This window comes from Dermacentor andersoni, chromosome 1 (assembly GCF_023375885.2).
Source record: "Dermacentor andersoni chromosome 1, qqDerAnde1_hic_scaffold, whole genome shotgun sequence".
NCBI lineage: Eukaryota > Metazoa > Arthropoda > Arachnida > Ixodida > Ixodidae > Dermacentor > Dermacentor andersoni.
Genome location: NC_092814.1, coordinates 209,977,612 through 210,001,040, shown reverse-complemented (window position 1 = coordinate 210,001,040; position 23,429 = coordinate 209,977,612). Strand labels below are relative to the sequence as shown.

Sequence of the window (23,429 nt, the reverse complement as noted above, 5' to 3'; positions counted from 1 at the left end):
GCGCACGTTGCCTGGATGGTCCGTGGCTGGCCGAGAGTGGTGCGTCCCCCGGGAGCTCCTCAGCGGGCGGGCTTATGCAAGCTTAGGGCCGATTTACGCTCGAGCCGCCTATCGCCGCAAGCCGCACCGCATGCTTGCGGTCGCGCGAAACATTGCACGTATCCAGCACTTGTGCACAAATTACCATTTACACTGTGTGCACAGTGTATACCTTACACATTGTAGACCGAAATTTGTGCACAAGTGTTTGATACGTGCAATCTTTCGCGCGACCGCACGCGTGCGGTGCGGCTTGCGGCGATGGGCGGCTCGACCGTAAATCGGCCCTTAACCGGCGGCTTGGGACTGCCGCATCGGGGCGATCAAGTTCCTTTTACAGACGCGCGCCGCGTCTGTCTGTTACTAGCGCCAAAGCAGGCGTTCACATACGCATAGGGTTCCTTCTACAAATTCCCTCCTTCTCCGTACAAACTGACTCGTTCTCCCGTTCCGGTCTCGTCTTCCTATTGGCTAGGAGCAATCGGCTGTTCCGGGAGGTTCTCGATTTTTCTTTCGCCCCGTCGACGCCGAGCGCGAGAACGAAGGGGAGAGGGCGACTCCTAGCGCGGGCGAAGTTGCGCGCCCTCCGTCGCCTTTGAGTCATCTTTTTCTACTTCTTTCTGGAAAGTTCGGCGGCCAGTCTGACCTACTTTTTCCGTCGAGCGCGCGCGAGGGTGCGCAGCCACTAGGCAGGAATTGGCCCTGGAGACAGGCCTTTGTGTCCAGCTCTTCCACAACCCTAGCCCGAACAGTGAACATTCCATGCCCCACGGCACGCGGACAAAAGCACATGTGACGTCTTTCCTTTCCTGCCTAGACTCTGCCATCAGACTCATCATCTTCTGCTATCGGACTCATCCTCCGCCGCCCAAATTACCGTTACGGTAAAAAAAAAAGTCGAATGGGAGGCACTGTTGGGTACTGCAGCACATCCTTTCTATGAGAAGGACAGCGGCGGAACTATTTGAGAGGTGGAGGGGTGGCGTCGTTGTGATGAGGGGCAAGGTAGGTTTAGGTCCTCATCCCACATGACACGTACGTTTTAGGTATTTACCCCTTGCCCCTCCTCTCCAGACAGCACTGGGCAGACGGACTGACAGGCAACCACGAAAACTCTTCCAAGCAAACGCACCTCGCTTCGTAAGAAAGAGGGCCCCGTCGGGGTGGCGGAAGATTCCTGTTTTTGCAGGTCGACAAGCTCTCCCCAAATGATCAGTTAAATGCATGCTGTTACATTAGGCGGGGGCCCGAGTCTGCTCGTTCTGGTTTTATCGCTTCATACATGTCGCTTGAAGTTCCTTTGCCCATGGTTCCATATACTAAGCAGGTTAGAATAAATGGGCCCCCTTCTCCTACTGTCCAAGGTGAGGCCCTCGGCTGCAGCCCCCTTAGCCTCCCCCCCCCCTTCCCTTAATCCAGTGCTGCCCGCTCAGGTGGTTCAAGAAGTTCGCGGCACAGTTCTCTCGCATATACGACGTTTCCTGTAAAGTTCGATCGGACTGAGCGCGCATTTATATGTGCGTTCTAGCTGTACCTGCGTCCGTGTCACACTAACTGGGGAGGCCCGCAAACACTAGTCCAATGACGTATGCATGCCACGAGTGAATAACAGCATTAACCATTCGCCTTTCCACGCGCAGGCTAGAATGAGGAAGGAGCCACATCCTTCCCTATATGGGCAGTTACCGCCTTGAGAAACTTTTTGCCGTTACTGCGCCTGTGGGATCGGTCCAGTATAACTATAGTGCACTATTACCTATACATTCTGTCGCGGCTCAGGTCATAACGTATAACAGGTTCTAACCTTATTTTCTTTTCTTTTCTCTTTTTTTTTTTTGCCGGAGTACAACTCACTGGCCACGTCATCGTCCTCATTGTCAACCCGTCCTCGTCGCAACCATTGTCGTCGTGCCGTCGCCTTGCCCGTGATTCTCAATCTCACGTTCGCCTCAAACTCGCAATCACTCACCTTACGTGCAGATTTTGCGCTACGTGGTAACGTTTTGGGGAACCTCAGCGGATGCTAAATAGCCACCTACCGGCAAAATGCTGTGCATGTAACATTGCTTTCCACAGTACGTGGGATCTGCACAACTAATTTTTTACTGATGACCATATTTTTCTTCTTTTTGACATATCTACGTAGGAACACTGAGATACCAATATTAGCAAATCAGTAAGCGAAGAAAAACATCTGCCCATCCTTTTATTTTAGAAATAAGCTCACCCGCCGTGGTTGCTTAGTGGCTATGATGTTGGGCTGCTGAGCGCGAGGTCGCGGCATCGAATCCCGGCCACGGCGACAGCATTTCGATGGTGGCGAAAAGAGCCGTGAATTTAAATGCACGTTAAAGAACCCCAGGTGGTCCAAATTTCCGGAGTCCTCCACTACGGCGTGCCTCATAATGAAATCGTGGTTTTGACACGTAAAACCGCATAATTAAATTTTTTTTCAGAAATAAACTCGGCAAGATCTGAAGCTCAGTAATATAATATAGCGTAAAACAACTCGGAACACGTTCTTTCCGTGAAGGAATCAGTATGTGAAGTGCAGTGTAGCCAGAAGTGATTGACACGCCAAAGGAATGTGGCGTGCACCAGAAATGGTTACTCCGACTGGAAAGAAACGTCTGCTCTTCGCAGTAGTTCCTCTATACTCGCGGACAGCTTTCTGTGGCAATGAAGGGAAAGCTACCGAGGCAAAGCGCGCACAAGTGAGAGCGCTTCTGAAAAGAGTCCCGTGTTTTCATCCACCTTAATTTAAGCTGGGGAAGAGAGAACATAAACACCGTATTAGCAACAGTTAAATAAGGTGAAACACACCACTGAATTTAAATGTTTACTAATTTTGCGGCTTTTCTCTTGAGCGTCTGGGCAAACGCGAAACCCTCGCACGTGAAGCTGCGTCGATTCAGCGTCTGTTCCCAGCAACCAAAAGCACTGTCAAACGCTGGCGGACTACTTGGCGCCACAACACGTGCAGCAGCCACACGTCCGCAGCTTTCTCTTCATTGCCAGAAAAACATACCCTCCCCCTTACCCACAACTCAGGGGAGAGGAAGCCGCCAGCTGGCGCAAAATTCAGACTGGGGTATTCCTCCACATTGAATTACAGAATGCCATGTTCCCCACTCGCTGCAGGCCCGACTGCCCGTGATGAGGAGGCATACCAACACTGCAACACATTACTTGGGATTGTGAATCACACCCGTTTGATAAAACACACCACACAATGGAGCAATGGGAGGCACAGCTAACCAGCTCAGACCTGGCGGGACAACAGTCCATCATAAGACAGGTCAAGCGGGCGGCCGAGGCCAGCGGGGCCTTGGACTAAAGGGTCTCCGACCACTGCACGTAAATCGTTTGTCAATAACAGTTTCTCTCTCTCTCTTCATTGCCACAGAAGTTGTCCGTGAGTATAGTTAGCTTTCAACTGGTGGAACAGGACGGTGCATTGAAACAACTTGACTTGGGGTGACCGAAACCATAGCGTTGCCGCTGCTCGCGTAATTCATGGAAGAGGCTTCTTGATCTCGCAATGGGAGATCAAAGCCATGTCCTTTTGCTGCTGCTGGGATCCGATTCATTTGCTGCCGAATCTGATATATGACTGCCGGATCTCATACAGAAGCAGAGAAGAAGAAAGAATTACTGTCGCTCTCGTCACCGAGAGTAGATGTATGCATGAAATGGCAACCGGCAAAGCAAATTGGTTGGAGATGATACTAGCCATAATCTTAAAATGGGTGCAGTCCATGTTCGCAACGGCACACCCCACAACACAACACCGCGCAGCGCCGCATGGCACCACACTATACTGTGCAATGGTCCATATGGACGCTGCCCAGCTAGAAAAAGGAAACCAGATTAAGGCCGCAAGGCAGAGAAAGACGCCACTGAGACAGAGCGCATTGCCCACCTAGAAAAAGAATGAACTGAATTCCGGGGTTTCACGTGCCAAAACCACGATGTGATTATAAGGCACGCCGTACTGGTGAGCTCCGGATCAATTTTGGCCACCTGGGGTTCCTTAACGTGCACCTAAATTTAAGTACATGGGTGTTTTCGCACTTTGCACCCATCGAAATGCGGCCGCCGTGGCCGCATTTCGATCCCGCGACCTCGTGATTAGCAGCCCAACATAGCCACTAAGCAACAACGGCGGGTATCAGCGCAACACCATAACCGCGAAGCTTCCACGGTGGTTAAAAGCATCTGAAGGAGGCGCCACGCAGTGTGGCGCCATCTCTCGAGGCGACGTAAAAGCCGCGCCGTTGAACTCACGGACCGCTGGCGTTCAGCGCTCAGCGCCAAAAGATGACAATGAAGTATATGGTGCCCTGTATCTGCATTTTGAGCGTCGCCCCCTATTGGAAATGACAAAACTTCAGCGTGCTAGAAGTTACAGCTTGAGTGATATTGTGAATAAATATTAGGAAGAAGTTGGAAGCAATATTTTTTGTAACTTGTTTGGGTAGTAACTAGGGTACGTAATGCGGTCCTGTACAAAGGGTTGGTGGCCAGAGACCGCATGTTCTGAAGTTTTGACTGGTTGCACGGGTGATCTCGTTTTGTTCTCGCAATTTGCCCGGATAATGGCTCTGGATTTTGGCTCAAGGTCACTTGAAGGCCGTCGACAACTGGAGCTAAGAGCATTTCATGTTTTAAAAAGAAAAAAAAAAGAACGTTTGTGTGACGTACATTAAGTCGTTTATATTAGGCCACTATTTTGTTACGCCAACGTTTCTTTATTTAAGTAAATATGAATTTGCTCATCCTCCGCGGTCGCCGCAAAACATAACTGCAGCAGCCGTAGCGGGAAGCCGGATGTCTCCTGCTGTTACGCTATTCGCGTAGTGCTCGCCGTTAGCATGGACGCGCCACTGGTGGCGGCCTTGCGCAGAATACGCGGGAAAGGAGCCACCTGCGCTGCGTATTCTTTTTTTTTTTTGCTGCGTCGTTGATCGTGCTTTTCTGTCTTATTCACGTTTTTAGAGCAAAATAAGCAACCCCCTTCGCAGGTCTGAAGTGGCCAAGGGTTCAAGGAATGTCGAAGAAGAATTGTTGCACGGTGGGGGCTCAAATACCGGCGAAAATGTGCCGGGGATACGGGACCAATCACTCCCCGCAAAGCCTCATTAGCGGGAGCAACGGTAGCAATGGATCGCCACCGTTGGGCGGGAAATTTCTTGTTCTTATCTTTTCGTTTGTCCTGTCGCTGTTTTTTCCACTCGATTATATTTTAAGCGACGAAGTTCGTCTGCAGTGCAGCATGCGGTTTAAAGGCATTTCGCTAATGTTCTGAATGCCGTTTGCCGCTTCTACTGTTTGCTGCTTCATTACCGCGTTCCGCTAGCTAGGCAGCATGATTGCAGGAGCGCGTTGTGTTGAATGTAAAAGGTACTGAAGCTTGCAAGAACTGAAATTGTTGGTTTTATGCGGCCCGCTAAATCCTCGCACCAGCTGTCGCGCACTTCATGCTTTTGCATCTATTTTAAGCATGGCTGCGCGCATGTAGAACTGTTGCTAGTTGCTTCATGCATAACTGTTGTTGATTTTTTTGAGGTGCGAGGTTGTCAACCTGCCTCGTTTGTGAAGGGTCTAAATCACGCTATGTCTTATCCGAATGATACCAAGCAAGTGCTTCTTTAACAGCTTTATTCTTTCCGACCGAGGGCGTCTTATATATTATGGTTTCTTTAGAAATGTGTTTAGAAAATAGGTAGTTCAGGGCGAGAATTGGTAATGGTGGCTACATGTGGTATTTTTGTTCCCTTTTCACTGAAAAGTTTGGGTCACGTCAGGAAGTCATCACACCTCGATGCTGTCTGAGCAGACTTACCACGCCGAGTGATTTGTTTGTTTCACAACGTAGTTCCTTTTTGCATGTGAATATTATACTCAACTGAATTCTTTCTTATTATGCTTATGCCGCAGAGGGCTAAACCCGGCCTTGCCGCCAGCGCTCATCTACTTTGACTGGTGCTGCTCTGCCTTTAAATATATCATGTAACATCTCTCTCTATAACACTAAAAAAAAAGTACTGAAATGTTGGTCAGACTTTAGCTTTGTATGTGTCCAAGCAGCTCCCTTGGGGAATTTAAAATTGCAATAGCTACAGCGGGAACGGCAGTTCATCGGCGTATGCAGCAAAATTGCATCGGCGGTGCAGCGCTAACACGCGCTCTTATTAACTAGTGCGCTTGGTGACTTTGTTGACTAGTGTCACATGTATTCATCGGCAGAAAGATCACAGCGGCATCTGCAGACATCTCACCGTGCGGATTTGTTTGAGATATAAGTCTGCTTTGACGATGGGTGCTTATTATTGAGGTACAGAAGGAGCATTACGGCAAGGGTAGAAATAAAAAAGGAACGATCGAGACATCGCATTACCCAACGAAATTTAGTGGCTAGATAACGTGATCTCCACTTCATATAAATGTGGTTCATGGCGTTTGTCTGCGGGACGCACCAGGCACGTATGTGGACCGGGTTGCCCCAAACACCGGTAACGCCGTGTTCATACCTCCTCCCACAGAGGCCAGCGTCTTCCCTACTGCAGCTGTCACCGCAGAAGAAGCAGTCTGACACCCGAAGAAAGGAGAAATCGCAGCCGCGAACTTCAGCCATCCTTGCTGCAAAGGGTTGTCGTCTGCTACTGCTCCCGAGCGTACTGTTGGAAACGCCCGCTAGGAGGCTATCAGTGGTGCCTCTATAGGCGATGCACTACGTCTATAGGCTTCTGGTGTTGGTAGCAGTTGAAGTATATATATATAAATATAAGGAAAACTGCAATGTTGCGTCATTGAACGCCAAGCACGCGAGCACGTCACGCACATTGGCGCGCACGCACAAGTTTCGATCTTTTTTATTTATTTTTTAGTGGGACAGACTTAATAACAAACTTCGTTGGCATATAGCGACATTGTCCCTTCAACTGGTATACTTGAAAAGGCGGACACGCATGAGAAGTCGCAGTGTGACTAAATAATAAAATTTCTGAAGTAAGGAAAATTTGTCGGGCTAGTCGTTTGAACGGAAACATAGTGCAAACACTTTGTGTGTGCGTCTGTGTTTATGTTCACGTCTTGTCTTCGCGCTTTTAAAATTTTGCTGAATAACATTTCATTAATGAATCTTATATTTATTAACTTGAGCGCACATATCTCAACTGCGGAATTTGCTGTTGATCAGCAGCGAAGTCGTATGCATTTGATTGATTTTATTTATATATGCTCATTTCGCAGAAATATATGAGTAGCGCCTGCGGTTTCGAGAGTTACGTCCTCAAGTTCATTGGCGAAATGCACTTAGACAAAATTCAGTGCTGATAACGGTTTAGTGGAACGTCAAATGCATTTCGTCAAAGATATTGAGAACTTATTTTTTGAAACAGCATGGTGCTACGCACATTATTTCTGCTGAATGGATATGGACTTCATTACTACTCGGCTTCAATGACGCTATTGGGACGTGTGCCTTAGAGTAAATAATTATAAATTACTAAAGCTTTCTTTTTTTTTAATTCGCTAATGTCAGATCGCGATTTATTGCGCAAATAATGTCTGCCTCTCGAAGTAACCCAGGTGATGTGGCAATATCGCGATTTCATCGCCAGGCAAGTCTTAATAAGTCCCTTCTGGTAACTGTTGTTGCCTAATGCGAGAGTTTCGTCCTTTCACACATTATCTGAATAAGGTGGTTCAGTCGTCACTCTTAAATCGCCGTTGAGTTTGAGCGGTGATTTAATTATAGGTGACTGAGCGCTGAATCTGTCCTTCGCCATTACGGCGACGGGACAGATTCCTGCTTTAGCATTAACTTAGCCGGTTTACAGCGGGAGGCAGTCAGCGCCTTGTAGCCGAGGGGGTCTCCTTCGACGCACTTACGCCACGATCGAGGCCCTCACGCTTCGGCTGTATGTTTAATAGCGAACGGAATTCAGGGATATTTTAGGGGTTTTTTTTTTTACATCTTTGGCAAGTGTGACTCATTCATGCTTTGTCGCATGTCCCTGCGTCCCTCCCTCACCCTCCCTTTCTCTGTCTGCTTCTCAGGCTAACCTCATTCGGGTGAACATAACCTTCGGTGACGCCCCACAGTCCGGGCGTCACAGGGGGTAGTATTCGTAAACGTATATTCAAAGAGACCTCACAGGCAGGGCAGACATTATTGAACGCCTCGATGGGACACTAAAGAGAAAAGCTTCTGTATTAGGAAAAAGTTTACTGTTCGAGGAGGTTTTGTAAGCCAGAAAAGAGGCAACACCGAAAGATTTTTGGCGACACCGCCATAATGTTTCGGAACCAGCTCGCCGTGAATTTCGACAGCTTCCACTGTTGCATGATTAGTTCATCATCGGAACACAAGGGCTAATTTGCGTTTTAAGGGAACCAACAAACTTGACCTATCAAGTTTCAGTTACCTTTCGTGCGTGAAAACGGCTCAAACACGAGCAAATACTTCGAAATTTCTGGCGTGACGTTGATGTACCGACGCTAAGGTGTCGCAATCGAAAAAAATAAAAGTAAGGTTTCTCTTTTGTTATCCCCTGTAATAATAAGCCTTTTCTCGCAATAAATAGTGGTTTGAAAGAATACTTCGCCAGCATTAAAGCCCCTAATTTAATCACTAAGCTTGCAGCGAACTCTCTTAGAGCGGGCGGGTGCCGCGGCTGTCGGTGCAGCGCATTGTGAAAGTTTCTAACGGTTTTCATGTAAGCTTGTGCAGGCTTGCGTGATCGCGATGTTGTCTCATAACACAACGTATTTCAGGCCCTGTTGTTGTTGCCTGCCGACTTGTAAGGTCGTAGACTTCGTCAAGCCCATAAACGTCTTTTCGCCTGTGGCCTCAGCGCAAATGTAGATTACGTACTGGCAAGACACGTCCCCATATTGTAAACTTCGCATCTTTTAAAGAAAAAACAGCTGGTCCTGACCAACGCGAAAAAGCTTAAAGGAATTGCAATAAGCATCTCTGAAGATTTTTCGGAAGAAGCGCGCAGAAAAAGAGCGCTACTGTGGGAATTTGGGAAGAATCAACGCGCTAATGGAGCACGTGTGACAATGAAGTATGATGCTCTTTTTGTAGATAATCAAAGGTACGTCTATGATGAAGCAGCTGGGCAGGTTGTCTAAAGTACGTGATGCGCAGGAAATGCGTCCCCAAACATTAGTTTCCTGGTTGTAAACTGCCGCAGCGTAAAAAATAAAACGGATGAATTTCACAGCCTCGTTTGCATGACAAAAGTGACTGTAGATCTTGGCACTGAATAGTGGCTTGATAACGATATCGCAGATGAGGAACGTTTTCCATGTGGTTGCAGGTGTTTCAGAAAAGAGAGGAATAGTCATGGAAGAAAGTCTTTTGTACCAGTTGGTAGCAATATTTGTTGTTCTAGGCTAGGCTTCATATTGGTGGTGCGTTGTGTGAAGATGTGTGGTGTCACATGAAACTGCGAAATAGCACGTCAATAACTGTCTGCTCGTTAATGTCTCCCAACAGCTCAATCGATGTTATGCTTGAATTCGCGAAAAGAATAGAGACAGTCCGAACAGACTATTTGATAATTGGCGGAGATTTTAAGTTACCGAAATTCAGTTATAGACAGCAAGTTTGTCAAACTTCTCACCTTTCGGGACTATCACAAGAAATGATGAATGTAGTAAAAGCGTTTCATCTAACACAAATGGTGACTCAGCCAACAAGAAAAAGTAATAATTTTTTTTAATTATGGGGTTTTACGTGCCAAAACCACTTCTGATTATGAGGCACGCCGTAGTGGAGGACTCCGGAAATTTCGACCACCTGGGGTTCTTTAACGTGCACCTAAATCTAAGTACACGGGTGTTTTCGCATTTCGCCCCCATCGAAATGTGGCCGCCGTGGCCGGGGTTCGATCCCGCGACCCCGTTCTCAGCAGCCCAACACCATAGCCACTGAGCAACCACGGCGGGTGCTAGGCCCTTTGTTATATTTAATTTTTATAAATGATGTGCCTACAAAAAAAAAAAAAAGTAATGTGTTGGACTTATTTCTAACAAATCGGCCCGATTGGGTAACCTCGATTTCGGTATTGCCCGGTCTAAGTGACCATGAAGTGGTACAATGTGAAATGAACATAACCTATGTCAAAGAAAAATTCAACACCGACCGAAAGATGACAATTATGCGCAAGCCAATGTTACATCTACAGGTTCTGCGCTACAAGAATATTTAACAGAGGTTCAATTGCTTTCAGAAACTTTCAGAGTGAACGATTTATGGGTATTATTAAAACAACAATTTTGGAACTAAGGGACCAATGTGTGCCGTGTACCGTTCAGACGGCCCGGCGTTATAGAAATAAGCCCTGGTTCAATGCAACGTTACGTTCTCAGGTAAACGAAAGGCAAAGAATATATGCTAAGTTCAAGCAAAAAGAGACTTCCTTATTGAAAGAAAGACTTCGCGCTATTACCAAGGAATCACAAAAGAAAAAGAGAGAAGCAAAGCGGATCTTTTTTTGAGTCTTTTAACACGCGGCTGCAAATCAACTCGAAGGAGTTCTAGAAGTATGTCACGCAACGGGAAAGATGGGGTCCCTATTACACCGCTTGAGCTAAATGGTGAAATAATAGAAGATAACCTTAATAAAGCCAATTCCTTTAATAACTACTTTGCCTCAGTTTTTTCCTCAAAGGTATCGAATGAGCTACCACCTTACCCTAAAAATATAAACACACAAGAGATGGAAGACATAGTGATTGATGAAAGTGGTGTGGGAGCACTGCTCGAACGGTTGGAACCGTCCAAAGCAGCCGGCCCGGATCGATTATCATGCGGCCTCCTGAAGTCGTGCGCGCAGTTCATTTCTCCATAGTTAAGAGTGCTGTGTGCGAAATCACTTTTCACAGGCTGCCTTCCAAATGAATGGAAATAGGCCTGTGTCGTGCCCGTTCATAAACGTATGCAATTGCGTTCATAAATGTATGCAATTGTAGACCTATATCACTAAGAATCATATCATCTAAAACCCTGGAACACATTTTATACACTAGCATTATGAAGCACACTAACACTAATTCGCTGATTGACCCTAAACAACATGGTTTTAGGCATGGTGTATCTTGTGTCACGCAATTGACTGAATTTGTTCACGATGTGTGTGAAGTGCTGGATCGAGGAATTTGTGTACATTCTGTGTTTATGGACTTCAAAAAAGCCTTTGAAGTTGTGGATCATGAGTTATTAGTTTACAAACTGCATTGCTTTAACATTAATCCCCAGGTAATCGCTTGGATAAAGGAGTACCTTACAGTGCGATCACAATACGTAGTGGTGAATGGAGCGACATCGGATGTTATTGCTGTAACCTCCGGCATACCTCAGGAGTCGGTGCTAGGCCCTTTGTTATTTTTAATTTTTATAAATGATGTGCCTACAAATGTTCTGTCATCAATGAGATTATTCGCTGACGATTGTGTTGTCTACCGTGAAATAACCGGTTCAGATGATGCTAAAAATTTGCAAAATGATTTAGGTAGAATATATACATGGTGCGAGAAATGGAACATGCAACCAAACACGCAGAAAACGGTTCACAGGCATTTCACCAGAAAAAGAAAAGCGGTACAGAGCACAACCTACTAAATCAATGAATCTTGCTTGGACAGTGTTCTAGAATTCAAGTATTTAGGAATATATCTTACGTGGTACATGGCTTGGCCCTATCATGTGCTATCACTATCAGGAAAAGCATGCAAAATGTTGGGTTTCTTCTGACGGAACACCAAGCTCTTTCCGAAACAAGCTCGTGATCTGTTATATAAAACATCTGTAAGGTCTATCCTAGAATATGGTTCTGCAGTCTGGGTTCCTGCAACAAACATTGACAGGGGTAAAATTGAGAAAATGCACAATCTCGTAGGCCGATATGTTTCCGATAATTACAGCAGACAGCTTAGCATGACTGCTGTAAAGCAGACATTGGGGTAGCATCTGCTCCAAGAAAGAAGGAAAAAATTGCGACTAAAGTTCTTCCACACCATTTATAATTCTAGGACTAGCGTATACCGCGATAGGTACATTCTACGACCTCATTATGTATGCAGCCGTTTGGACCATGCGCACAGGGTACGCGAATACAAGAGCCGAACTGAACTGCGATCCCTGACTGGAATTGTCTACCATCAGCCGTTTTGCATATTACTGATAATGCCAGCTTCGCTGCGGCGCTTTGAATGTGTACGGTCGCTTGTTTTGCATTGAGAACTAATATTGCCCTCTTACCTATATGCCATGCTCAAACATTTCTTGTATCCTGCTTCCATGTTCGTTATAGTATGTATGTACCCCCTCCCCCACTGTAATGCCACTTAGCTGCTGTGGGCCAATATGAATAAATAAATAAATAAATAAATAAATAAATAAATAAATAAATAAATAAATAAATAAATTGATGCTGAAGTAAAAATAGTTCAGACTCCTGATGCATGACTGAAGCTGTTCTTGCTTTATGCCTGCAAATATTTTGTGCTTATCTGCTAAAGTGTTCTTTTTTCTTCGCTGAAAGCAAAGCGAACGCTGTAGACGTAAAAAAAATACACACGTTCGTATACGGCAGCACATTACGTGCAAGTTTCAACTGCATATACCCACGAATTCTGTCGGGCCACGTGCACAGCACAAAGCATATACGAAAAGACAGAAGAAGAAGAAAATATCCGCACGGCATTTGTGCTCTTCAGGTCTGTTGCAGTCACTGAACCTACTAAAAATTGCGGGGCGCCCTGCTCGATTCCGGTCAGCATGCTCGGATCGGCAGACAATTTAGTTGCTACACGTGATGTTCTTTTTCTTTTTGTTCCAGGGAAGTTCTGGGGGCACATTTGCACTGTACATTTTGTTATCCTCGTATATCTTGTTTCTCTTCAAAAGGGTTGCATGTTCTAAGAAATGCTTGCTACGCTAATATGTATTTCTTTAGCGCGTTGTTTGGCATTTGTCGATAATAACCGAATCTTCCGTTCTGTCTTTTTCAGGTAAGTTTGCGGCGTCTTTTGTGCAATGGTCGGAAAAGCTGCCGAACCTGCGCAACAGCCGGACGGCTGCCCCCGTTCGTTCAATCCGTAAGTCTCCCGTTATAATTTAGGGAAGAAAAGAAATAAAGCGAGGGTATGGTTTCATTAGCAATTTTCTGTCGTCATCGAAAGGGAACCCACAGTTCAAAGCTACGAGGACAGGAACACAGAATGACAGGACACAGTGTTCCTGTCATCGTTTTCCGGCCCTTGTTCCCCCTTCGACGTATGGCCGACCAACGAGCTCAAACCAAGATTCTGTCTTTAGAGTATGAACCGACCTCGCGTGGTGTCCTGTACACTTTTCGCCGTGTCAGGCCATTAAAACATTAGAGTGATGGACTTGCCGATTAAGAGTCGCATGATAGGCACGCAGGGGACACGCACCACGCCATCGTTTTTCCGGACGAACCTTTAACATTTCACGTAATTCTGTGCTATATATACCTTTGACACTAAGGCGCCTGGTTGCCTTGAAACGAAATTAAATGAGAATGTTAAGGCCGGGTTCCTAAGGCAGTGTCTTTTGAACAACAAATAGGTAACCGTGAATGATTTCGTTCTTTTTTTTCTTTCTTTATTATTATTATTATTACTTGCTTTTTTTTTTGCTGAAGGCGAAAAAAAAAATAAAAAAAAAATCGACGACGAATGGCGTGTATGTTTCGGCACCAAATGTCATCGCTTTTGACAGCGTCTGATCGGGACTAGTTGTTTATCTTTCATCGTTTAGTTTGTACTGAAAATAAACCAAACACTTATCTTGGCAATTTCTGAGAGTGTGAGTGAGTGAAAAACATTATTGAGCTCTAGATTCGCTGGTCTTCTGCGGTCTTCAGATGGCTTCGTCCATCTTCTAGCACAACGGTCGGTTGCCCTTAGTCCAGGGCTCCTCTGGATGCTGCTGCCAGTTGTGCTCGCCGAATCAGACCTTCTTGGTCGACCCGGCGATCGCTGGAGAGCACTCCCTCCCATTGCTCCGCACTCGGTTTGGTATAACGGGTACCACGCCTATCTTCTGGCATGCCCACGTTATGTGATACAGCGTGGGTGTTTTGTGGCACCAGGGGCATTTCTCATTGTAATGTGTGGGATACATTTTGCTGAGTACGTTTAGGTTTAGGGTACGAGCCCGTTTGTAGCTGCCTCCACGCGACAGAGTCCTCCCTGCTAAGGGAGTTGTGCGGTGGTGGATACCGCCTTCTGCAGCCCTTGTAGTAATTTAGTATCACCGAATAGTCTTAGGGTACAGGTTCGAACTTTTTGCGGGCAAAAACTGCCCGAATGCGCGAATATACATTGAAATGCACGACTCCACGCAGACGTACCGGCGCTGTATTTTCGCTACAGCTGCCAGCCTCTGGCTGCCAAACAAATTCAAGTGGAGTTGTTAAACGTAGCTTGAAGCATTGTTCCTTTCACCTCAACGAAGAGGTGAATATATATATATATATATATATATATATATATATATATATATATATATATATATATATATATATATATATATATATATATATATATATATATATATATACTCTGCTTTTATGAAAGATTGTCTCGTGGTGGTGTCCCCATCTCTGGCGGTACTCTGCCGTGATAGTCTGCAGGCGTTACTCTTCTTGGCATTGGCGCGCGGCTCCTGAACGTTGTTGCCAGTTTTTTAGAGCGTACGTGAACGAAAAAAGCGTGAACGAAGAAAATAAAGATAATTCATCTTTGCGGGTGAACTTCCTTGCGCCATGTCCTACGCCAGCTTATGGCGCCAGCTGCACGCGTTCACAGCGAAGTGTATGATCCGCTTCCCGTGGCGGCTTCCACAATGCAGTGTTTTCATTTTATGACGCGCCGCTGCGGAGGAGCAGACGGCGCCTCTTGGAGGCGCCAGAACCGCTTTGCATACATTTCGTAAAGAAAAATAAAAGAATTATAAGACTGTCCCATTCTGGTCGATTTGTGTTTCTGCCGCGCTTTAATGCTGCTTGCCCATCTCTCAGGGGTTTACGTATTCTCCGTATTCGACGGACGCAAACGGAGGAACCGGGTTGAGGAATTCCGTGTAGCGCGGGGTGTTGCCGGCACCTTATATATATATGGGAGGCTAAGCTACTCTTCGCATTCACAATATTGTACGGGAGTTCCGCGCTTCTGATGTGTCTGCTGTGTGTTGCCTTTTCTCTGTGAGGCTAAAGCTTATGCGCTGTTTTAGTATTTTAGTGTATGAAATCCTGTAAATATTTTCGTTTTACAACTAAGAATTCCTTCTTTCGCTGACGCTGCCTAAAATTTAGAAAACAACAATGCCTTCATTTCAAGAAACATCCAATACATATACTCTCTGTAATCCCTAGAACGCCTAAAACGCTGACTCTTTTTTGTTTTAATAAAGGAAAGCAGGCGTTAAACGTTCTAGTGATATCAATTAAAAAAAAAAGATATATATATATTCGCTGGGCGCTAGTCGTGGTTTCACGGTATTCACACTTAAAATATTAGAAAAATTGACCATGCGATTTGAACCTAAGCGCTTCAGGTCGGTTTGGCAGTGTTGCAATCCGTAAACCACGCATCCGCAGTAACGGGCGCCACAGAAACTGCGCCATGTAACATATATCGAAATCAGTGGCAATGTCTCGTTCAATCGAAGGATTCGCAACCGACGTCCCGTTTACAATTAAAGAAAAGAAAGAAAGAAAGAAAGAAAGAAAGAAAGAAAGAAAGAAAGAAAGAAAGAAAACGATATACATGCTGATCGGGCCACGATGCGCAAAGGTAATTTTACTCTTCAAGGAAGGAGGAAAATAAAGATCGCAACAGCCGATGACGAAAGAAGTAAGGGACGAAACACTTGCATGATTCGGGACTTTATTGTTAATTACAAGCGAGTGCCTAGTTAAATTTGTTTCCCTCATTATGTTGCTCCTTCGCTTTTCAGTGCATTTCAGTTCAGGCTACTTCGTTCATGGTCTTACACCTGTAAAACTGAATCTACGCTTTTTCGCAAATAAGGGAAATTTAATTTTTATTGACCTTAGCGAGACGATGGCGCCACCGGCAAAAGTAGATGTGCCTCACCTCGGCTCCTGCTTTTGTGTTCGGTTCGACCAATTTTTTACGTTCATCTGCTGCTGTTCTTTGCTGAGGGAGTGAATGTGAACTACACGATGAGCCTATACTCCGCAATGCCGGCCTTTTTTGGACAAGTAATTGTGTCCTTTTTCTTTCTGTTTGGGAACCGACTGCCCTAAGCCTATAGTCTGACGCTACCAGCGGCCACAAAGTGCCTGGTGAACCTGTTACGCCCGGAGCGTTTCACTCGGGCTCTCACCGGGATGTCTACTATGACAGCGACCGCGGAATGCACAGGCATTCCATCGAAATGCAGTCATTCTTTAACTTTATCTGACGGAAACGAGACCATGGATGTGACCCAGTCTACACCGTCATCGGAACTGTCTAACCGTCCATCTGATCCCGACTTGCCAGTGATGGGACCTTCCATCAGCACCACCAAACCACGTAACGACGGAGGGGGGGGGGGGGGGGGCGCAAAGCAACGTCGTTTACTATCGACACCAAGTGTCACCAACAGCACTGCACGCTGAATGGGTGAGTCGGCCCAGCTACACCGCTTTGAGGAGGCCGCTCAAGAAAGTGCACCTGACAGATATACCGAAGCAGGCGCCCACAGATGCTACAGAACAAAATGCTCCACAAATTTTTATTGCAGAAATGGCCATTCTCCGATTTGACACAACCAGTAACTGCGTACGGATCACTGTTCGCGACGAGGTCTATTTTCGCAAACTTTGCACACTATCGCGCTTAGTCGCGACAGTTAACGGCAACATGCGCGTTTTTGATGTACACACATCGCCTCTTGAAAAGAAATTATGGGGTTTTACGTGCTAAAGTCACTTTCTGATTGTGAGGCTCGCCATAGTGGAGGACTCCGGAAATTTTGACCACCTGGGGTTCTTTAACGTGCACCTAAATCTAAGTACACGGGTGTTTTCGCCCCGATCGAAATGCGGCCGCCGTGGCCGGGATTCGATCCCGTGACCTCGTGCTCAGCGGCCCAACACGGCGGGTATCGCCTCTTCAAGCACGCACAGTAGGCAGCTCTCGTGGCGTGGTAAAGATAAGAACCAGCCTAATATTCGACTACATCAAAGTGCGTCTGCGCTGTGAACAGGCGACGATGACCGATGTGCGCATGCTTGGTAAAACACAGCCGCTGCTCTTGACATTTAAATAAATACACTGGTGTTTTCGCATTTCGCCCCCATCGAAATGCGGCCGCCGTGGCCGGGATTCGATCCCGCGGCCTTGTGCTCAGCAGCCTAACACCATAGCCACTGAGCAACCACGGCGGGTCTTGACATTTAAGACGGAACGCGTATCACAACGCTTGGTGTTTGAATATGGAATCATCCCTGTCCAAGATTATCGACCTCGCCCGGTGGCATGCTAGAATTGTCCCCATTTGGGCCATGTTGCCAAATACCGTTCTTTTCCGCCGATCTGCTGGGTCTGCGGCAAATCTCCGCATGAGGTCGACCCGAACTGTAAGCAATTTTCCCATTGCGTGGCCTGTAGCTCGTCCACACACATTGCATTCAGCGCTCAATTTTTCCAACGCGATATTTCTAAATCCGCCTCCACTCGCATACTAATAATTTAGCACTTGTGACACCGTCCACAGAGTCTACATCATCGACAACCAAACAAGTCACCTGGGCGTAAAAGGCTCCTTCTCCCTATCTGACTCACCTTGTCACCTGCCTTCGCCAGGAAATTCAAGAATTACAGAAGGAAAATCAGAAACTCCGCGATCTCACGCTGAACCCGAAGGAAGGGAATCGGTCCCCAACTCCTAAACGCAATCGTTCACGAACTGACCGACAGAGTCGCCCTCCAACACGTCGTATCAAACCGGTCACAGACAAGAACTCCGCGTACTCTCACATTATTTGGCTCCTCAGACAAGAAAGGTCTCAAGAATACGATAAACTGGAGCAAACTATTCGACCAGCTATGGACAACACTCTGACACAAGCGCTAGAAGTCATGCAGACTCGACTTCATAACATGCTCGACGAAGTGCAGCGCAATGTCCTCGCTGATGACAATAGTGCCGCAAAGTGATACTGCTTTCTTGAGCTCCTCGGCTCAGAGGGTGCAGTGGAACTGTTGCACTTTTAATCAAACGCGCTCCACAATCCGCACTTATGTCCAAAGACATTGCCCGTCATTCCCTCTCCTCCAGGAGACGCGCGGCACGTGCACATCTCCCTGGTTACCGCACTTTCCAAGCTCCTATCATCAAGCACAAACGGCAGATCCTCAAAGGCCAGGCAGCCCTTCTGGTCCGCAATGAGTGCCCGCCCACCCAACTGGACCTTCCTGGTCTTAGTCCTAAAGTTCTCGAAATAGTAGCTGCTAAAATTTCTCCTCCTGGGCAAAGGCCTTTTGTGGCCGTGTCCGCTTATTTTCGCCGGGGCACTACTTCAGTTGAACCTAAAGCCCCTCCATCTACGCGCCACCGCCGACCAGGTTAAGTACCGCCAACCTACCCTCCTCCTCCACGCTCCTCTCCCACTCACCCCCTTAGCTTTCGGCGTCCAGCGGAACTTACGTAGCTTCAGCTTCCTGTTCCGAGTGGAAGTGACGCTATGTTTTTTTAGCGTTGTTTACTTTCGCGTCGATGGAGATGTTTTAATTGCACCTGCTGCGGTTTAAACTGTTAATGCGATTCCATCTAAGAACCACCGCCTATTGTAACCGGCGATCTGGTCGTGTTCGCTGCTTCGCGTCAACCTGCGACGGGTTGTGCCACGAGAGGCAACGTACAATGCAATGTAGCGCCTGGGTGCTTGGAGACCACTGCCGTTTTTCGCGCAATTGGGCAATAGCGACCGCGAGCTACTACTTCAGCGGAATACAGCAGCTTGTCCCCTTTGCATTCTTCTTATGGTGACCGCCACAGCTCTAGAAACTGCAAGCACAGCGACAGGGGACGACAGGCACAGCGTGCGGGCTCAGCATACGCACAACAAGCGCGCAGGTGCACACAGATGACGCTCGGTGGAGTGGCTAGAGCATGATATAAGACCATGAGCTAGAGCTCGAGCTACTCAGATTAGCGCCGGCTGCTAAGCACGCGCGGGCGTCTCACCATCGGCAGTCAAAGCGAAAAATCCCGCTGCGCAACTCCAGGAAGCGGAAACGCCGGCACCGGAAATTTTGAAACGGGGAATGCCGGAACCGGAAATACCGGAACCGGATTTGGTGTGAGGAGAAAAGGCGGCGTGCATCAAAGGTTGTCGCTACTTAAAAAAGCGGTGGTTGCGCGTGGATGGAGGGGCTGTAGTTGAACCCTACACGTGACTGAAAACGCTTAAGCAAGCAGCTCAGAACCTCCGGTTGCTTATTGGAGGCGACATTAATGCACACCACCCCGCCTGGAGTGTCTCAAAGCCTAAGCAACGCGGCCAAAGACGCTATTGTCCTTTCCTCCGTAGAAATTTGTAACACGCCTACGAGAATCGGACTACATAAAGCGCAGAAAGACACGACCCCAGCGCTACCCTCGCCAGCCCCGAATTCGTACCGCACTAGACCGCTTCCAGCCAGTCATGGTGCAGCGATTATCTCTCGATATTGTTGACAAATAATCGCAAATGCCTCCGCGTTAAAACGACGACAATAACTAACTGGGGCATCTTTTGGGCTCGTGTTACCGGATCCTTCACGGCGGTTGAGGGTCTCCTGGACATTTACCAGCAGGCCCGTTCACTGGCACGAGAAACAGTGCCATGCGATGACCATACTCAACCGATGGACAATCATTTCGCCAACCTCTGGAGAAGAGCAGACTATTTAGTACAGAGATACCGCTCCTGCGGCAAACGACATAATGACCTTATGAAAATCAAGCGCCAATTTAAGCGTATCGGCGAATATTAGCTCCGTCTTCAAAGCGAAGCCTGGAAATCCACCTGCGAGCGCCTTGGCCGTGTCCCGGCAATCCAGAGTCTTTGGCGCACTTTTCGCAGCCTCAGTGGGAAAGGAAAAGGTAACTCTAACCTGGCCGAGCTCTTCATGAAAACAGATCCCGCAATGGTAGACGCGGAAATTATTACGAGTTTCTTTCCTGGCGCTTCACTCACTCCGCCCACACCTCCGAACGCCTGCGCCATGCCGGAACCTGATCCAGATCTTGATCGCCCATTTAACATGGGAGAAATGCTAGCAGCAATCAAGCAAGGCCGCCTTCGATCGTCGCCAGGCCATGGCCGAATATCGTAGCAAGAACTCCGCAACCTTGGCGAAGAAGCTCAGGATGCCCTCCTAGCGGTAATTAACGACCTCTGGGCTTTAGGAAGCGTACCGGACGGACTTAAGCTCTCTCTCTAATTTGTGCCATGCCAAAACACAGAAAGGAGCCGAACCTCTATAAGAACATCCGACCAATCTCTCTGACTTCGACTTAATGAGAGCAGCATTCCCGGCAAGTTGGTAATCCATTACTGAAGTGTTATTGAGCAACAGAAAAGACACGCACGTAAGAGAAGAACACATACCAAGCGCAAACTTTCAACTAAGTTTATTGTGCCACTGAGTCGGTTTATATATGTGAAGCAGTATAGACTGCGCATGTGCTTACATGAAGGATACGAACTCCGCATTCGTGTAACATAGTTATGAGACATGTGCTATCGACTCTCTGTGAACTCGTCGAAGGAATGATTCACATGCGCAAACGTCCCATTATCTCGAGATAATACGGCCAGGCTACTACCCAGCCCAGGTAGGTTTTCACCCTAACCTAGCATCCATGATTGCCTTTAGCTGCTACGGCGCGTTATTAATCGCATGGCACGGAAAACGTTGCCTGATTACTTCATGGCTGTTGACATGCCGAAAGCGTTCGATAATGTTCGCCATGACGTAATTCTTGAAGAGCTAGCTAGCCGCTACGCCAGCCAGCGTGCCCAGACATATGTATCAGAAAGTTTCTGGCAGCCCGACCTATTCGTTTAATTGGCGCGTCACCTGGATGGAGCCCAAGGACTCAGTACCTGGATAGAGGTGTTCCACAGTAATACATCTTAGTACCGACGCTTCTTAATCGGGACATGTGCAGGGTAGCCGAAAACCATGAACGGGACACAACGGCTAGATTTGCCATCTACGCCGATGACATTACTATATAGACAGAAGCAGCAGACTATACTGACAAAGAAATGATGCAGACTGAGCTGCAGGCAGCCGTCCTCAGTTTAGAGGCCCCTCTTAAGGAAATAGGTCTGCAGCTCGCTCCGCATAAAACAGGACTGATCAGCATAGACCGCAAGCATCGCACCATCCCCAACATATGCATCTTGCTCCAGATTGGAACGCACATCGTGCAGTCAAAAAACGGACTGATCAGTCCTACGTCTACCTTTAGCTAGCTGCAACAACCGACAAAAGCGGTGTCAGAGTTGTCGGACGATCCCACCGCTGTCAACGAGATGTAGGAGTCGTCGGACGATCTCGCCGCTGCCACCATTTGAAGGAGTTGAAGGTCGTAGGGAGGAACATGGGGAACAGGATTTATTTACATTATTTACATCTTAGACAAGACATACATCGACAGTCTAGCGTGACTCCCAAATGGAGCCCGCAAGACGAGCATACAGCAAACAGCTTACGAGCACACAGCTCACGAGTACATTTCGAGCACGACAACGAGCACGCAGCTCACGAGTACATTTCTAGCACGACAACGAGCACACAGCTCACTAGTACATTTCGAGCACGACAACGAGCACGACGACGAGCACACTCTAGCAGCCGGCAATCGCTGCTTATAAGCTCTCCGCTCGACGTCATTGAAGATGACCCGCCCTTTTGGAGGAGGATGAGGGCTGTCGACTTGGAGGAGGATGAGGGCTTACATACACGTGCCGCACACACACACAGATGCAATGGTCCGGAGCCGACGTCAGAGGGGCTTCGTAGAACTCTGAGCCGTTCCTGGTGACGCGGCCGGGTAGCACATTGTCTGGTTTCTCGAAAAGCTCATGGGGAGGTTCCGCCAATTACCTCCCCTCGAGAACTCCCCTGAGCTGAGCCCGTGCCACGTGGCTGCTGGTTATCCGCAGTTCTCTGAAGTGCGCCCCGTCCGGTTGGATTGGAACACGTGCAGTGGGCTGAAATAGCTGCAGGCCGATCCTAACAGCGGGTACGCGTACTGCGACAGGCATGGCCGGCCATGTTACATACGATACGTCGACTTTCCATCAAATACGGGGGAGCACGACAACACGTCTGTCGAACTCTCGCTAGAGGTGTGACCGATATAAAGATTTTGTACGGCGCACCCATATACACCTTCTCTCCTACGGACATCCGAAATTTGGAATGCATTCACAGGGCCACTTTCCGCAATATCACGGGACTCCCTAAACGCGCTAAGATACCTACGCTTGAACGTGCTGCGGGCTTGCCTCCACTGCAGGACGTCATCCATGAAGCCCACACTTGACATCATATCAGCATGGAAAACACGCCGCATGGCCGTCGTCCATTGGCCGAGGATTATCGGAAACACGACGATGCGCCCCTTCTCTATCTGTCCTTACCGCTATGGGAAACCCTGATTGCTTCTCGACAATTCCGTCGTCCCAAACCTCGTAATAACGTCCTGCCCGTCAACATATCGCCACGCGACAACTCAAGGCAGCGAGCTTAGATACAAGTGACACCTACACTGACGCAGCTCTCTCTTATGACCAGGCCTACATGGCATGTGTCTGCACGCAAACTACTGCGTATACAGGGGCCTATAACTGTCAGCTACCACGATCCGGTACCCCAGTGCATACTGAACTCTTTGCTATGTGGGGAGTGACTGCAAGCCTCCCTTATACCATACAGAAACCGATCGGTGTCTTCGCTGACTCACACACAGCCTACTTTGAAATACTTCGCTCAGCCTCGGAGGATGTTACAGCTTCCGCTATTCAATTCATCCTTCGTAAGCATGCAAAATGAAACGTTCCGATAGAAATCACCTGGACGCCGGGGCATACGGATGTGCCCGGGGGCAATACGGCGGCACACGCCGCTGCTGCTTCCGCAGGTGGTTTGACCAACCTTTCTCTGCCCCCACCTTTCAGGGTGAACCCGTATGAGCTCCTAAGCCAAATGGCTTAACCATGCACTATGTGCGTACGTCCCGACGTACCTCATGTAAACAGAGTCTTCAGCAGCTTACCCCGCCTGTCTTCTTTTTGACCAGGTCTCCCCTTTCACGCTTTCAAGAGGTCTTC

At 47.7% G+C, this 23,429-nt stretch overlaps 1 protein-coding gene across 1 annotated transcript in view; it reads left to right on the top strand.

The window, feature by feature from the left end:
* LOC126547435 (glycosyltransferase 25 family member-like) overlaps window positions 1-13,212 on the top strand; it is a 361,867-nt gene extending 348,655 nt beyond the window's left edge. Inside the window, exon 9 of the mRNA XM_050195438.3 lies at window positions 13,069-13,212. Within this exon, the coding sequence (XP_050051395.1) occupies window positions 13,069-13,072 (4 nt within the window). The 3' untranslated portion in view covers window positions 13,073-13,212. The remainder of the gene's footprint in view (window positions 1-13,068) is intronic.
* Window positions 13,213-23,429: the final 10,217 nt, after the last annotated feature.